Source organism: Palaemon carinicauda, chromosome 39 (assembly GCF_036898095.1).
Source record: "Palaemon carinicauda isolate YSFRI2023 chromosome 39, ASM3689809v2, whole genome shotgun sequence".
Lineage (NCBI taxonomy): Eukaryota > Metazoa > Arthropoda > Malacostraca > Decapoda > Palaemonidae > Palaemon > Palaemon carinicauda.
The window spans coordinates 45,360,383-45,377,776 of NC_090763.1; the positions used below are offsets into that span (position 1 = coordinate 45,360,383).

The following is a 17,394-nucleotide window of genomic DNA, read 5'->3' on the forward strand; positions in this document are numbered from 1 at the left end:
AGCGTCGTCCTCGTGATCTAGATTGTAGAGATCTAGAACACAAGCCTCTGGACTTAGGTCTCGACTGGGATCCTCGTGATCGTGCAGAGCGCGATTGCGAGACTTCTCCTCGTGAAGAACACCTCCTCTGAAGAGAGTGTTGAGACCGAGGGTCTCGTGAGCATGAAGCTCTAGAGCAAAAACACTTTCCAGAAGAAGAACGTTTGAACCCTGATGACCTACGATCCATTTGATCTTGCGATTATTGCGAACAGCGATCAGTGTCTCTAGAAGGGCGAGGCAATGGCGTGGCTCGTCCTTTGCGCTGCTGGTTGTAGGAGCTCTGGTTCCGGAAGATAATCACCTGCTACTGACAGGTTCCTGCGGGAAGAAACAGGAGGTTCGAGGTTACACGATGGCAAGTAGGGTTGTCATCAGCAGTAGGACATTGGAAGGGGCGAATGCAAGCGATCGCCTAGTTCGAACGTGGAATGTCCAGGAGAAGGCAACAGTTGGAGTTCACACAACTTAAGAGCGCGAGTTGTTGAATGCTCAGGAGACAGGTCCTTCCTAGCACCACGCTGTAGGCGACGCATAAGTTCTTCCTTCGAGGGGGCTCCTGAAATCTCTAAAGTTGACCACGCCTGCAGTACATCTGAAAGGGAGAGTGGCTCCCCGACAGCTGGAGGGGAAGTTGCTCCTCTAGGGGAAAGCACCTCCCCCCAGTTCCCCGGGGTTGCCAAGGAGGGAATCGGTCTGCTCGGAAGACCGTGAGCGAGGAGCTTTTGAAAAAGATTTGGGGGAGCGAGAAGAAGAACACGCTTTCCTCGTCCCTGAGGGAGAAAGATCGCGGTTGGCCTCCTTCTTCCTGTGCCGTCCAAATCTTTTCCATTGGGAGGCAGGCCACTCCCTACACTCTGCGCAGGGCAAACCCTGTTCGCAGCGATGCCCTCTGCACGAAGAACACAGAGAGTATGGGTCGGTCTCCGTTGACCTGAATGTATTGCACCTGACACCCTCGCGCCCCGGACAGGTTCGCATGAAGGCAATCGTAAGAGCCTAGGGAGAGAGAGGACACGTCCAATCTTTACCGAGACAAAAGAAAAAGTGCAGTACCTCACAGCTGTGAGAATATATAACTGGTGGCTGGGTAACGCCCAGCCTATCTGCTCAAACGGTTAGGCAGGGTTTTCACCTCGCACTTTTAAGTCTAATGGCTACCTTCCAGCTTCGTCGAAAGATAATCCAAATAAATAACGGAAGGTTTGTTAGTATGGGAACAAATGGAAATTTTATTAAATCTGTTCATGAGTATAGCAAGTGCAAAGTTAAAGTTAGTGGAGTCTTATCAAATGATTTTCCAGTGAACAGCAGAGTACTCCAAGGGAATGTGTTGTCACGTATGTTGTTTATCCTTCTCGTGGATTTTGTAATGCATAGAGCAGTTGGGATGGTAGAGAAGGATTGGAGTGGATTGGTAACAGAAAATTAGCCGACCTAGAGGATGCTGATGACGTTGTCCTTATTAGCAAACACCACAGGACTTGCAAAGCCTGCTTACCACAATGCATGAAATGTCACATGAGGTTGGGCTCAAGATAAATAGAAGACAAAGATGATGAGAACGGAATATGCAATGGAAGATGAAATATGATTGGAAGTAGAAAGAATTAATGAGGTGGAATCATTTAAATGTTTAGGAACTATATAGATCTCTAATACAGGGTTTTTAGAATTTGAGTTAAATGATAGATTGAAAATAGCAAATCAGACAATGGGTTGGTTAATCAAATTGCCTGAAATTATATACAGTACAGTATAAATATCAGGTTATATATCAGTTTAGTGAGATCGGGGTTACTGTATGGACATGTCATGGTGTAACAAAGAAACTATATCCAACAGATTTGGTAGATTTGAAAACAAAGCCCTCAGAAGAATGTTGAGAGTAAATGGCAGGGTATGATTAGAAATGAAACTGTGAAAGATTACTCAAGTGCCATATGTAGATGAAATCTTGGTGAGGGGATAGATGAAGATGTTTTGTGTATGCTCTCCGCACTCCTAAGAGAGATTAGTTCACCATGGCCTACATGGCTGAAGACTAGGAAGAATGAAGGAGAAGTTGATGAATAGAGAAGTATTGATTCAAAGGCCAAGATGGAGATGACTGGCAAAATCTAACCAAGGCCCTTTGCATCAATAGGTGTTGGAAATAATGATGACGGTGTCCTGGGGAAACGCTTACTGTCTGTCCTAATTACGTGTATTCATTACAACCTCCAGAGGCTCATTCATAACTCTTATTGTTGTCGATGCATTTTCATTATTATTATTACTTGCTAACATACAACCCTAGTTGGAAAAGCAGGATGCCCATGAGCCTAGGGGCCCTAGCAAAGAAAATAGCTTAGTGAGGAAAGGAAACAAGGAAAAAATAACGGATTTTGAGAGAAGCGAAAAATCTATTTTTGGGTGAGATGGCCATGACGTCCTGATGGAAGGTTCCTTTAGTAGCTTTCCAAGGGTATATATGACTACAGTGATATTCCCAGAGAATCAAACCAAAGTTTTCACAAAATTCTAACTTCTGACGCGAGTAACCTTAAGATTACTCTCAAGGGTATCGTATATAATCAGGGGATGTAGTCTTGACACGCCACATGTCAATCTGCACCCCGAATAGCCTTTACGCTTCGAGGGGGATACGTGGCAGAATTAGAAGGGTAGCCGCAATAGAGGTTACCCTGGTTCCCCTACTACTATTGTATCACAACCGCGCCAACTCCCTCTGGTGGTCATTCCTTTATTTGTAGCGCCTTGCTACGGTGGTGTTCCCTGTTGATCTGACATTTTCGATCGATTTCTAGGAATCTTTATGCTTTCTACGGCTTCTTTCTCCATCCAGAAAGTTGAGTATTTATGCTTTACAATATGTATTTTAGTTCCAGCCTCACAATGAAATTAGTGTAATTATTGTGTTTGGATCTATGCCGGTCACCGGTGTCGCCATAGGCGCCGTCGTTCATTGGGCATGTGTTATTTAGTTAGCAGAACGACATTTCCGGTTTAAATAGCATTAATTGTTATTATGAGAGCTATTTAGGCATTTTATATAACAGTAACATTAAAATAAATATTTCCTATATAAACTATAACTTTAACAAAACAAGAAGAGAAATTAAATAGAATAGTGTGCCTGATTGTACCCTCAAGCAAGAGAACTCTAACCCAAGACAGTGGAAGACCATGGTACAGAGGCTATGGCACTAACCAAGACTAGAGAACCATGGTTTGATTTTGGAGTGTCCTTCTCCTAGAAGAGCTGCTGACCATAACTAAAGAGTTTCTTCTACCCTTACCAAGAGGAAAGTAGCAACTGAACGATTACGAAGCAGTAGTTAACCCCTTGGGTGAAGAAAAATTGTTTGGTAATCTTGGTGTTGTTAGGTGTATAAGGACAAAAGAGAATCTGTAAAGAATAGGCCAGATTATTAGGTGCATGTGTAGGCAAAAGAAAAGTGAACCATAACCAGAGAAAAGGATCCAATGAAGTACTGTCTGGCCAGTCAAAGGACCCCATAACTCTAGCGGTAGTATCTCGATGGATGGCTCATTTATTCATTTATTTTCAGTCTGAAATTTCTGCTTTCTATTAAAATCTTCCATCATCTTGTGTAATTTCCTCCCATGTTTCACTAGACACAATTATGTCATCTGCAAATCTTAAATTGTTAAGGTCTTCCCCATCAGTATTAGTTCCTACATTTTCCCAATCTAAATTCTTAAAAACTTCTAGACCTACTATGATTAATTTAGGAGAGATGGGGTCTTCCTGTTTAACTTTTTCCCTAATTGGAATTTTCTCGTTATCTTTATGTAATTTTAGGATTGCTGTACTTCTTGTATAGATATCTTCGTGTTCGAACATAAGATTCTTCTATTCCCTGTTTTTGAAGGTCTTTCATTATTGCTGATGTTTAGACAAGCAAAAGTTTTCTCATAGTCTACAGGTAAATGCCATACATAGTGATTTGCCATACTTCTTTCTAAAGCCTGCCTGCTCTCTTGGTCTATTCAAAGTCTAGCCATCTTTCTATTCAGCCTAATATGATCTTTGTAAAAATTTTATATGTTACGGAGAATAAACTAAGTTATAGGTAGTAGGTTGGACAGGGCACCAGCCACCCATTGAGATACTACCACTAGAGAGTTATGGGGTCCTTTGACTGGACAAACGGTACTACATTGGCTCCTTCTCTCTGGTTACGGTCTATTTTCCCTTTGCCTACATATACACCCAATAGCCTGGTCTATTCTTTACATATTCTCCTCTGTCATACACCTGACAACACTGAGATTACCAAACAATTCTTCTTCCCCCAAGGGGTTACTGCACTGTAATAATTCAGTGGCCACTTTCCTCTTGGCAAGGGTAGAAGAGACTCTTTTAGTTATGGTAAGCAGCTCTTCTAGGAGAAGGACACTCCAAAATAAAACCATCGTTCTCTAGTCTTGGGTAGTGCCATAGCGTCTGTACCATGATCTTCCACTGTCTTTGGTTAGTTCTCTTGCTTGAGGGTACACTCGGGCACACTATTCCGTGTAATTGCTCTTCCTCTTGTTTTGTTGAAGTTTATATAGGAGATGTTTATTTTAATGCTGTTACTCTTTAAAATTTTATTTTTTCCTATTTTCCTTTCCTCACTGGGCTATTTTCCCTGTTGGAGCCAGCCCCCTGGGCTTATAGCATCCTGCTTTTCTGACTAGGGTTGTATGTTAGCGAATAATAATAATAATAATAATAATAATAGGAGAGTAATTTTTCAGGTCATTTTTATATATTACAGAGAGTAAAGCAAGTTATACGGCGGTAATTTTTCGGGGGTCTTTTGTGTCCCTTTTTGTGAATTACAATGATTGTTATTCCGAGCTGTAGATACAGTATAGACCATTCTAGCGGACATTTGGTGTCGTTCAGCCAATTTTACTACTATGAAATATCCTCCATCTATCATTAAGTCAGGTGTTAGGTCATCTTTTCTTGCTGCTTTGCCTCTTTTTCATGCCTTTTAATGGTTTCTTTACTTCTCCTACTGTTAGGTTTTTATACTGGCTCAGATGTTTTATTATTGCTATTGGTGAAGTTATTTTCTTGTATCACTATTGTATAGCATTGTATAGAAATGCTCTGCAATTTTTACCCCTCCCTCTCTATTGTGGATATATCCATTTTCATCTTTAAGGTGAACATGTCTTCTTTTCCTCAATTTGATGCTTCTTCCTTTCTTTAGTGTTTCCTCAATTTTGGTCTGATTGTGTTTATGAATATCTTGGGTTTTTAGTTTATTTATTACTTTGGATAATTCTGGTTCATCTCTCTTGGATTTTGTAATCATTTCCAATCTTCTCTTTATTAAGGTTTTGGTTTTTTCTAATATTTCTCCTTGATCTTGTTTAGGAATTCTTTCAACTATAAATTGTGCCGATTCCAATACAAATTTTTTTAAATTACTGTTAATTTCTTCTTTACTTGCTTCCATTTCATCATGTAGCTGAGAGTACCTATTTTGTATTGCTAAACAAAACTCACTGGATTTTTCTCTTAGGAGTGTTTATTTTCTTAAAAATTATTTCTCTTTCCTTAATCTAAAAAAAAATTTTGCTTCTTACCATTCTATGATCGCTTGACTTTAACTTATTTAACACTGTTACATCTTTAACTAAATTGACCTTTTCACTGAGAATAAAATCTATTTCATTTTTCCTTTCTCTATGTTCCTTTTTATGAAAGGTGTTCATGATTTTAAGATAGTTTCTTCCAGCAAATTCTACAAGCATGTCTCCTCTGCCATTCCTTGTGCCTACTCCAAGTTTACCTACTGCTGATTCTCCTCTCATCTTTTGACCTTTAGCATTGAAATCACCCAAAACATATGTAAATATATAATTACAGTACCTTTATGAACTCGCTCCATTATTTTCCACTGACAGGAGAACCAATGCATTATGGTCTAAATATGATGTATAGGATTTCCTTTGTTTCTTATATGGGTCTTGTTAACCCTTTTACCCCCAAAGGACGTACTGGTACGTTTCCCAAAACTCATCCCTTTACCCCATGGACGTACCGGTACGTACTTGCAAAAAAATGCTATAAAAATTTTTTTTCTTCATATTTTTGATAATTTTTGAAAAAATTCAGGCATTTTCCAAGAGAATGAGACCAACCTGACCTCTCTATGACAAAAATTAAGGCTGTTAGAGCAATTAAAAAAAATATACTGCAAAATGTGTTGGGGAAAAAATAACCCCTTGGGGGTTAAGGGTTGGAAATTTCCAAAGAGCCTGGGGGTAAAAGGGTTAAGAAAAGTCACTAATAATTACAATTAGAAACAAATATCCATACAAAAAGAAACATGTGGTAAAATGATTTTTTATATGTAGTATAAAGTTTAAGGATAAGAAACAAAATATCTGACTAAAAATTTAATTTAATATATCAATATTAAACTACAGATACTAGTGGTAAAAAAGAGCAAATTATAACACATGAATGCTCTCTTGCTTTACCTAATGTTAAAGTTATATTACTAATGCAATATCTTTTCTATCATTAGACAGAAAAATAACACTTATGTGTTAAAAACATGTGTTCAAGCTGAAATCAAATATCTGAAATGTCTTTCATTCTTCTGCCAGAATAAAAGATTATAATTCTGAGGGTTAATACACATCTATAACATCTTCGAAAGCCTAAATTCATCCGGGTCCAAAACTACTACCAGTGGCAAAGTTGACCATAGAAGGGTTATATTGCTGACCCTTGAATGGCGATCCCTCTGCGTTCCAAGCTTCACGTAGCATAGACTCCATTTTCTGAAATAAAAAAGAATTTATTAAATATAATAGATCGTATCTACACCCAAAATATTTCAAAATTATAGTAATTCAAAACCACATTTAAATTCCAAAAGTTCTAAAGTAAAATCATACATTACATTAGTATCCAAGTCTGATCTTAGCATTCAATTTATTGCCTAGCAATTTTCCTATGAATAAAGTAACGTACATAGGCATCTCATCAGAATTGTTTCAAGGAAGTCGAAGTGTACAGGTACTAAAATGTATTTTCTAATCCAGATTAAAATGGGTGGGCAACACAATTCTCATTTGACTAGACTGCATATAACATCTGACTGGCAGTTGAAGGAAGTCATTTTCAATATAATTACAGTAGTACCTTAGAGATCAAACACTCCTGAACTTAAATAATTTGGTGATCGAACAAAGTTTTTAAATACTCTGCGTCCCAGAGATAGAACATCGTTTGTTTTACGGTTATACAAGTTTTTGTAGGAAAAACTGTTGTAACCAAGACTTTCCCCATACCACCTCACCAGGTATGGGGATGCAACAGTATTAGCTTAATACAAGGTACACAAGGGAGCATGATTTACCTGCAGTAGTTTGAGGTCAGCTTATGCAGAGAACCCAGTTTGCTGCTTACCCCAAGAGAGGGGAGGAGGAAGAAAGAATAAAAGTCAGTCAAATCTTTTCATTCATGGAGACTAAAACCAGGTAACGGTGCCCTCAACCTTCTGCTACTTGTCCAATAAGGAACTTAAGGTATACAACCAGCTGTTGTGCAGCCACCACAGGACCGATAGAGCTCGTATAGAGTTCCTCTGGGTCACGTCTTGCAGGAGAAAGGTTGTGAAAGTCACCTTGAGCATTCACACCCTTGCTTGTAAAACCTGCGTCGCAGAGTAATCTGTTTAGAAGGGCCAGGGACATAGCTATGCCCCTGACATCGTGAGTCAACGTGTTGGATGACGATCTGGATTCAGAGCATAATTGATGACTGTGAATCCAGCAGAGATGATGTTTTGATGATCCTCCTCTTGTCTCTCCCAGTTCTTCTAGCAGTGGCTGTGTGATGGCTTTAGGTCACCCCCTCTGCCTCCTCAGCTGCAGCCTTAGACTAGTCATCTGCTCTTTCCTATCCCACATCTGAGGAACACTGTCCTCTGGAGTTGGTCGATTGGATCCTGCCTGGTTGTCAGGACACCCTTTGAATTTTTAATTCTTAGCGTCCTGGCCGTCTTGTACAGCTCTCGTTATCTTATGGAGTGCACCCCCACACTATGGAAGTTAATGATAATGGTCAGGGTCTGAATGGTTCTCTTATCTGCCTTTCTCTCCTGTACTTTCCCTGAGTGTAGACCCTTCCCATGGGATTGTCCACTCTCCCCCTGTTGACTTTACAATGCGTCTGACACCTTGTATCGACAAATCTAGGGTTTTGACAGGTCATTCTTTTCTGGCTGCAGGAAATAGTTGCTGCTTCGGGGACAGCTGTTGCTGGTCTAGGCAGTATAATGAGTGAACTTGCCTTCTTAAGCTGTTCTGATAGACCTACTCTGGAAGTTCTGGTGTTCCTTATTCCTACCACACCGTCATTATGTTTTGTTCTCGATGCTTATACAAAGTTTCTCCAATCAGGAATGTAATGAAAGTTCTGTGCTCCTTGAAGAGGACACCTTATGAACCATTGGGGCAAGCCTCAGAGATCTTACCCTCAAAACAGTTTTATTGCTTGCTTTGGGGAAATGTTGAGGTCCAAAGGAGATAAGAGACGGGTCTTGTTCATCTTTGCCCATAAGTTTGTTGCAAAAATCCAAAGCCCTTCAATTCTGAATCCTAGGTTTTTATCTTTTCAAGTTGAAAGCTATTTTGCGAGTTCACCAATGATTGTTATCAGTTGCTATTGTGTCCCGTATAACTTCCGAGGTGTTATCTTGAGTAAACTAAAGCAATCTGACCAAACCTGCAACACCCATTTGTTAGGACGGGAAGGGTAAAGAAGTTGTTTACAACGAACACCATTTCTTGGTTACAGAAGGTCATTGACTATACCCTTTCACCTTCCTCCTCTTCTGCAACAGGAAGGCCTCAAGCCAGAGCACATCAGATCAGAAGTCTTGATGCTTCACTGGTATTTAAAATGAATCTCTATGTAGCACTGGTCTATAGGCAGGGGTATGGAAATGTCAAACATCATTAACTGCCTATTACCTACCTGTGGGAAGTGACCCACAGGTACCTAAACACCTTCTCTCTCAGGCCTGTTGCAGAAGCAAAGCAGGTGGTATAGCTTCCTCGGGTCCTTTCACCAGAAAATAGCTTGTTTTACAGCATCAAATGTCTTGCCTGCTGGAACTGGATCTTGGTGCATGTAAGCCCACTCGGCGTGTTACTGTTCTACGCTCGGGTATAAGATAGTAATCTTTTCCCCACGCTCTTTTAAGTGGGGGAGGGTGACAGACAGGCAAACCCATGTATCCTATTTATGCCATTTGCAAGGATGTACAGTACACAAAACCATTAAGAACTTTCAGCCAAGTCTTAAGACACAAATTTTCAGTTTGAGAACACATTAGATGTCAGGCCGTGTACTTTTAGTGTGTTGCTAAACCTCTGGTGCACGAGGTGCCAAGAGTTTCCGGGATCATTTCCAGCCAGTTGGGAAGGGGACTTCTTCCCTCCTAAGGATGAGCCTCCTATGTAAGGGATGAGGGTTTGTGTATGTGTGGGAATAAATGACAAATCTAGAGGTAATTTGTATTTTTCCCTAAGTACCATATAACCCGAATCCCTTACTCTTAATTTCATACCAGCACCAACCCCCTAGTAAGTCCTAGCTGCAATCAAAAAGAGTTGTCAGTGAGTAAGCAGGATCTCCCAGCTATTTAGACAGCAACTACCTGCTAGTTGTTTGACACCTTGTTAAATCTTTAAAAAAAAAAAATAAATAAATAAAAATTCTCAATGCCAAATGTGTGTGAAGAAAAATAAGAAGTTTTGGGGTTGATCATGCCCAGTACCTTTCATTAAAAAAATGAGACTTGGCTTATCAGAGACCAAAAAAAAAAAAAAAAAAAAAAAAAAAAAAAAAAAAAAAAAAAAAAATTCTTTACCATTCTCCTGTGTAAGGGACTCAGGTTTGTATAGTTACGGAAAAATACAAATTACCTACAATCTGTCCTCTTAATCACCTGGACATTATTTTCATTAAAAGCCACACTCATAGGTTTTTAGAACGGTGCACTAGTAAGGGCCTATCATTCATAGGCTTACAGCCTGCCAAGACCTTTTAGGTTATATAGGTCCTATTTGGGACTATCTTTGCCACAATGAGTTCTGTCTCAACAAAATTAGGAACTTCTTGCGAATAAATGCCTCAGGTTCAACAAATTCCTTAATTCCCCAATATAATTCTAGGCAGTTTCTTTGTTTGAGCTAGCACCTTTCCCATACCTTACTACCACTTCTATCAAACCGAGCATCTGCACTGTTAGTTGGGATGAAGGGTACCATCCTTCATATCTTCCCACCCTTGAATGATTGAGGTACACCTCAGTCTCTTTTCTTGGGACATTTAGAATTTAAGAGCCCTTCATCCTGAACGGCAGGAAGTGAGCTCTGTTTAGTACAAGACCAAACACTGCGACTAATGGCAGTGTTTGAGCATAAACCTGTCACATATACGCAGCTTATCTAAAAATTGACCACACCCCTTTGTAATTTTCACAGTTTTTCACAAATACAACAGCCTGTCAACATGCATGCATTTATCTAGAAAGAGAAAGGGAAAAAATTAAACCAGATGAAGTTTGAGAGGCAATATGAATGCATACATACTGCTTGCAGCAGTAGTCAAAAGTGAGTGTTCAGCCGACTGACAAGTGGGCAGGGCTTCCCCTCCACCTGCCAGTAGTTATAACTACGTACCTCGCTGAAAGTCGTAATCCTATTAACCCTTTTACCCCCAAAGGACTTACTGGTACGTTTCACAAAACTCATCCCTTTACCCCCATGGACGTACCGGTACGTCCTTGCAAAAAACTGCTATTTACATTTTATTTTTGCATATTTTTGATAATTTTTTTTAGAAACTTTAGGCATTTTCCAAGAGAATGAGACCAACCTGACGTCTCTATGACAAAAATTAAGGCTGTTAGAGCAATTTAAAAAAAAAATATATACTGCAAAATGTGCTTGAAAAAAATAACCCCTTGGGGTTAAGGGTTGGAAAGTTCCAAATACCCTGGGGGTAAAAGGGTTAAAGGACAATGGTTTGTAATTGTGTAGGAACAAATGCACCTTATAGGACATCATGCACAGTATATAATATCAAACCACAGTATACTTTTCATACTTGCAATCTTTTTCAGAGCTTACACTGATAGCATTACTGCCAATTTTAACAACCAACAGATATATAAAAACTTACCAATCTGTCAGAGGTTGGTTTGCCTTGTTCCTGCTGCTGTTTATTCCAAACTAGTTCACGAATCTTATCTTGTTCTTCAGCAGGTAGTGTACTGAAGTCCCTTTCAGCATCAATTTTTTCCATGTCTATGGGATCCTCACCTGATAATAACCTATCCCACCAGCGTTCCTCTTTTTTCTCTAAGCTGATCTGTAAAGAAAGTTTTAAGAGTAAAATCAAATCTAATCTGGAAGGCTATACAAATTATAGCAAAAATGCTACATCCCTAAAAAAACTATGAACTATGAAAAACATACAAAGTGCACATGCTATTTTCATTAAATGAAACTAAATTCTTTCTCTTTAGTGCCATTTATGAATTAGATTTATTTTAATTTTTAAATCAATATTTTTTTTTCAAACAGAATTTCACAAACCTTAAAGGCTTGGTCCAGGTCATTAGGGTCACTTTACATAAATAAAATTGTAATGTTGGAAATATTTCTAGGATGTTATAATTTATAACCTTCCCCTTCTGTACTTTTGAGGTCATTTAGAAATAACAAATTCATTGTCTACCCCAAAAATGAACTGAGCATGTGAATTTTTTAATTTGGTAAATATGGCCTGGTACTGGGGAGGCCAGCAATAGGTACAACTAGAGAAAAACCCACAGCTGCAGCACTGGATAAATGTTAGTTGAACAGCAGGACGTATGAAAGGTAATAAAGAATGGTTGAATAATTGATTAACAGTTGTCTGCCACATATTTAATATTTTTATTTATTATTCTAGAAATTTAAAACATGACTAATTAAGAAATAATTAGTTTTCCTAACCATACAAACCGGAACCTCTTTACTATTAGATACATTTCGGCAATAGCCGAGACTAGCTGAAAAACCTTTAGCAAGGTGCTACTCCCCTCAACTAATTAGCGTGGGGTGGGGGGTGGGGGGGATAGACCCACCACCCTGCAATGATATGCAGTAGCCAACACAAGCCACTTTGCAATTGCAGGCAAGACTTCCTGGGGGTAGGTGATGGTGAGCCAGTATGTGTAAAGAGCTTCAGGTTTGTTTGGTTAGGAGAAGTACAAATTTTTTCTAAACTTGTCTCTCATTTCGACACCAAGTACAAACCTTTCAGCTCTTTACTATAGAGACTCACGGTTAGGAGGGTGGAAGTCCAAGACCATCTGGCTGGTCCCCAACCCGGGTTGTGACTGACGCTTCGTATGAGCTGTGGAAGATCACACACCATCACCTCGCTAAATCCCAATGAGAGATAACAGCCTAAGCAATTGTGCAAAGCTGTGAGGAATAAGCAATGTGACTCGTCACTTGACTTGTGACCATACTTACCTACCTGGATGTTACCCAACACTCGTCTCGCTAAGAAATCGGGGACGTAACAATACACATACAGTATATACATTAGGATATATGGGACGAGGTCAGCTTGCAGGGGTCCTCAGATCGCTTAAGCCCCAAGAGAGGGAGAATGAAAGACGAAAAGGCCAGTCATATGCAAGTTCATACTAGACTTGCAACTGGGTAACATCCACCCTCAACCGACTGCTACCTGTCCTACAAGGGAGCTGAGGTGTTACTAATCATGTTTTGTGCAGTGACCACAGGACCTATGGAGAATGTGTCAAGGCTCCTGCGTCCTGCGGGTTACGTCTTGCAGGTAGTGGGCGGTAAAAGTAGACTGATGTTTCCACACGCCCACCTGTAAGACCTATGACCAATTGAAGAGTCACACTGGAGAGTTCAAGTGCAGAGACGCTTGTTGGGAACCAGAGCCTCCAAAGAGGCGAGATGTCCCAGGTGTTTCTGTCAATGATGTGCTGGCAGTTCATCCTGTTCCAGAAAAGGTTCTGCTACTCGTTTCATTCGCTTCCTTCTTGCTAAGGATAGGAAATCTTTAACTTGATTTGTGTCGATATTCATCCCTATCTCTAGGTATACAGGGAGTCCTCGGGTTAGAACCGGTCCCGACTTGTGCTGTTTCGAGGTTACGAATGCGCCCCATAAAAATTTTAAAAATAATATTAAGCGTCGTTTCTTCTTTCGTCATTAGCGTTGTAAGCGACGTAAACAATTGAGAACTAGTTTCTAGCGGGCAACGGATGAATACGCTTTGTTGTGGTTGTGGGCGAGGAAGACGGCGTCAGTCGCATCACTCAGTTTCAGTGATACACCATTTTGGTTGTGTACACTGGTTCTCTCTCTCACGTGTTTGATCGTTTTTTTTTAACGTTTTGCCTTTCGTTATGGCTCCAAAGCGTAAGGCAAATTCTTCTGATGGTAGTAAATCAAAGAAAAGAAAGGCCATCACCATGGAAGTGAAATTAGACATTATTAAGCGATCTAAAAACGGTGAAACGTCAGCGAACATTGGCCTTAGTAGTTCGACCGTGGCTACCATTCTTAAGGATAAAGAGCGCATTGTTGACCATTTGAAAGGATCTGCTCCTAGGAAAGCAACAGTGATAACCAAGCAGCGTAGTGGTGTAATTATTGAAAACGAAAGATTATTGGTACTTTGGCTGGAAGATCAAAATGAACGGCGTATTCTGGTGAGCCTTATGGTGATTCAGGAGAAGGCAAAAAGATTGTTTGAAGTGTTGAAAAAAGAAAGGAGGGGGGGGGAGTGAAAGTGAAGAGTTTTCGGCTAGTAGGTGTTGGTTTATATGATTTAAGGCTCGGGCCAATTACCATTACCTTGAAGTGTAAGGTGAAGCTGCTAGTGGGGATGAGAAAGCAGTAAGTGAAATTCATAAAGCGTTGGCTGGCATAATTAGGATACGGGGTTATTCTGCTTATCAAGTGTTCAACATGGATGAGACAGGTTTATTTTGGAAGCGTAAGCCTAACCGCACATACATCGCAAAGGAGGAGAAGTCAGCACCCGGCCATAAAGCCAGCAAGGAGAGGCTAATTTTATTTCTTAGGGGAAATGCTGCTAGTGTATCAGGCTGAAAAACCAAAGGCACTCGAGGGTATTTGGAAGAGTCAACTCCCAGTCATTTGGAAGGCATGGGTGACACTTGCAGTGTTGGAGGACTGGTTTATCAACCATTTTGTGCCTAGTGTGGAGCAGTATTGGACCAGAAAGGGTATCCCCTTTAAGGTGTTGCTAGTGCTGAACAATGCCCCTGGACACCCTGCCCAGCTGGGAGACATTCACCCTAATACCAAGGTGATTTACCTTCCACCTAATACCACGGTCCTTTTACAGCCTATGGACCAAGGAGTGATTGCTATGGCATGAAAGGCAACTAAAACAAAGGAATTTTGAAAGTCCCACAACATCCTTGATGCTGTGAAGAACATTGCTGATTTCTGGGAGGAGGTGAAGATTACAAACATGAATGTTGTTTGGAGGAAACTCTGTCCTCAATTTGTGAATGATTTCCATGGGTTTGAGGACACAGTTGACCATGTTTTTAAGAACATTGTTGCCCTGAGTAAGGAAATCGATCTGAATATGGAGATTGATGATGTTACAGAGCTGCTGGAATCTCATGGAGAGGAGTTATCTGTTGGGGACTTGATACAACTGGAGAAGCAGATCATAGAGGAAGAAGAAGAAACCCCCAACCCCAAGCCTAAGGCTTTCACCAGGCAGGACTTGTCAAAAGGTTTTGCCGAGATACAGCAAGCGTTGGCAACTTTTGAGGCTCAGGATCCTAACATGGAAAGGTTCACTAGGGTTTCCAGAGGCATCATGGATTTACTGCAGTGTTACAAGGACATTTTGGATGAGAAGAGGATCCTGTCTGTCCAGTCTAACCTGGAGCGGTATTTTAAGAAAGTAGAGACCTGCACCCTCTACATCAGCTGCCTCTACTACTCCAGATTTGCAAGCAACAGAGCCTCTACCCTCTACCTCAGCTGCCTCTGTTGCTACAGAGCCTCTACCGTCTACCTCGGCTGCCTCTGTTGCTACAGAGCCTCTACCGTCTACCTCAGCTGCCTCTCCTACTCCAGCTTCTCCACCACCTTCTGTAGGTTCTGCCTCACCTCCAGACTCACCTGCCCCAGCTTCTCCACCATCTGTCTAAATTCCAGAGAAGCCTGACTCTCCTGCCCCAGTTTCTCCAGCATCTTCTGCAACTTCCTCTCAACAATAAACCTGTCTCTCTATCCCTTGCAACATCCCTTCCTATGTGCAAGCCAACCATAGGAATAAGGTAAGGAATTGTTCTATTTCTTTTTATTATTAATATTTACTTTAATTCATGTGGTAAGGAATTGTATTCTCTTTTTCTAATACTTTTTTTGTCATTTGTTACATTTTATTAAAGTACAATACTTTACAGTACAATACATATAGAGTAATTTATTTGTGATGTTCCGACTTTCAAAGAAATTCGGGTTACACCGCGTCTTAAGAATGGATCAACGTCGTAAGTCGAGGATCCCCTTTAATAGAGTCTGGGTTGGCTGTAGTGAGAACTTCTCGAGATTTACCATGATCCCTAGATCTTGGCAAAACTTGAGGAGAAGAACTTCCTAAAATTTAATTGTTAGAATCGGCCAATCATCGAAGAAGCAGAAAAGGCGAATGCCGTTCTTGTGTAACCAAGTTGAAACTAGGGCAAACACTAGAGTGAAAATTTGTAGTGCGGTGGATAGGCCGAAACACAGAACTTTGAACTGGTATACTTTGTTACTGAGGGAGAACCTTAGGTACTTCCCTGAGGCTGGATGCATGGGGATTTGGAAGTACGCATCTTTGAGATCTATAGTGATCAAGAAGTCTTTTGGTCTGACAGCCTGTCTGACTATTTGGACTGTCTCCATCTTGAATGGAGTTCATTGGTCAAACTTGTTCAGAGCCGAGAGGTCTATGACTGCAGCAAGTAGATGCCTTCCCTATAAGAAAGTCAACTGTAAAAGCACTATCCAACCTCTTGGAAAGCATTCTTCTCCAGCATGGTCTAGACGTCGGCCAGAAAGACCTGTTCCTTTGCAAATCCCTTCGCGTAGGAACTCGTGATCACTAGATGGGAGGTTAGAGGAGGAAGAGAGTGAATTAGACGTGATATTTTGTCCTGAGAACGGAGACCGATCAAGGCTCAGCTCCGTGAAACGGCTACCTCTGCCATTAGCTCTACAGGCAAACTCCTACAGGCGGACTGGTCAAAGGAATGGCCCACCTAACGAACATAATCACGTTGGTTTCTCCTGCCTCTCCTGGATTCTCTGGGCTAAAAGGGGTTGTCTTTGGCCTTGGTTCCTTGGCATTACCTGTTGAGGACCCTCCTTCAGTCTTTGACCCCTTGGCTGAGAGGGGCATTGTTGTGAGATGTCATAGCCTGTTGAAGGAGAGTGTCTTGGCTTGTTTTCCTCCAACTTTCTCCTACCACTTCAATTTCCTCCGCATTAAAGAGAGAGGGGCCATCTATCAATGTGTTGTGAAGCCTCACTGTTTCCCTCCTTGGTACCTGTTTTATGTATTTTGAGACAACTGCATCACACTGTCTCGTCACCAAGTTGACTCACTGACCGAGGACATTGTGGGTTAGAAATTCTATAGCCAGAGTGCCAGAAAATAGGAAAGCAGACATTGCTTCCCTGTTGTGTTCGCTGGTGAAGTCTTTGATCCTGACCAAGTAACCTATTACATCTGTTTTAAAGATACGAATACATCCTAAAATTTATTTGACGTTTACGTCTTGTATACAAAGTTTGCTCTGTACGAGTCACAACTTGGCATCAGTACTTATATTTCTTTGGTGACTGGACAAGGTCGGTAAAAGCATAGACCCCAATAAGTGTGTTGTATAATCATAAACTTTGGCTTTGCTGAATTCTAAATTTTCACATCACATGCTCATGGATTTCCATATTCAGCATTGTCCAGACATCTGTTGTTTTGATTATCATCTCCCACTGCATGTAGTAAAAATTCAAAATAGGCTTCTGCTCTTGTAAATGATAGAACTGCTTTAATAGAGGTACCATTAGTGTTGAATCTCTCCTCATACCTGTAACTGTTCAGTAACTTTTGTATAAGACAATGTTTTCATGCACAATGGGCTTTAACAAAAATTATCTTTTGATGTAACAAAGAAAAATTTATAAAATTTATTTCTATACTCACCTGATATCCATACAGTATTGCTT

General features: G+C 40.6%; 1 protein-coding gene across 1 annotated transcript in view; it reads right to left on the minus strand.

Moving 5' to 3' along the window:
* Positions 1 to 6,496: 6,496 nt before the first annotated feature.
* LOC137631152 (nudC domain-containing protein 3-like) overlaps positions 6,497 to 17,394 on the minus strand; it is a 62,090-nt gene continuing 51,192 nt past the window's right edge. Inside the window, exons 6-7 of the mRNA XM_068362850.1 lie at positions 11,276 to 11,464; positions 6,497 to 6,858 (exon numbers count right to left, since the gene is read on the minus strand). Of these exons, the coding sequence (XP_068218951.1) occupies positions 6,742 to 6,858; positions 11,276 to 11,464 (306 nt within the window). The 3' untranslated portion in view covers positions 6,497 to 6,741. The remainder of the gene's footprint in view (positions 6,859 to 11,275; positions 11,465 to 17,394) is intronic.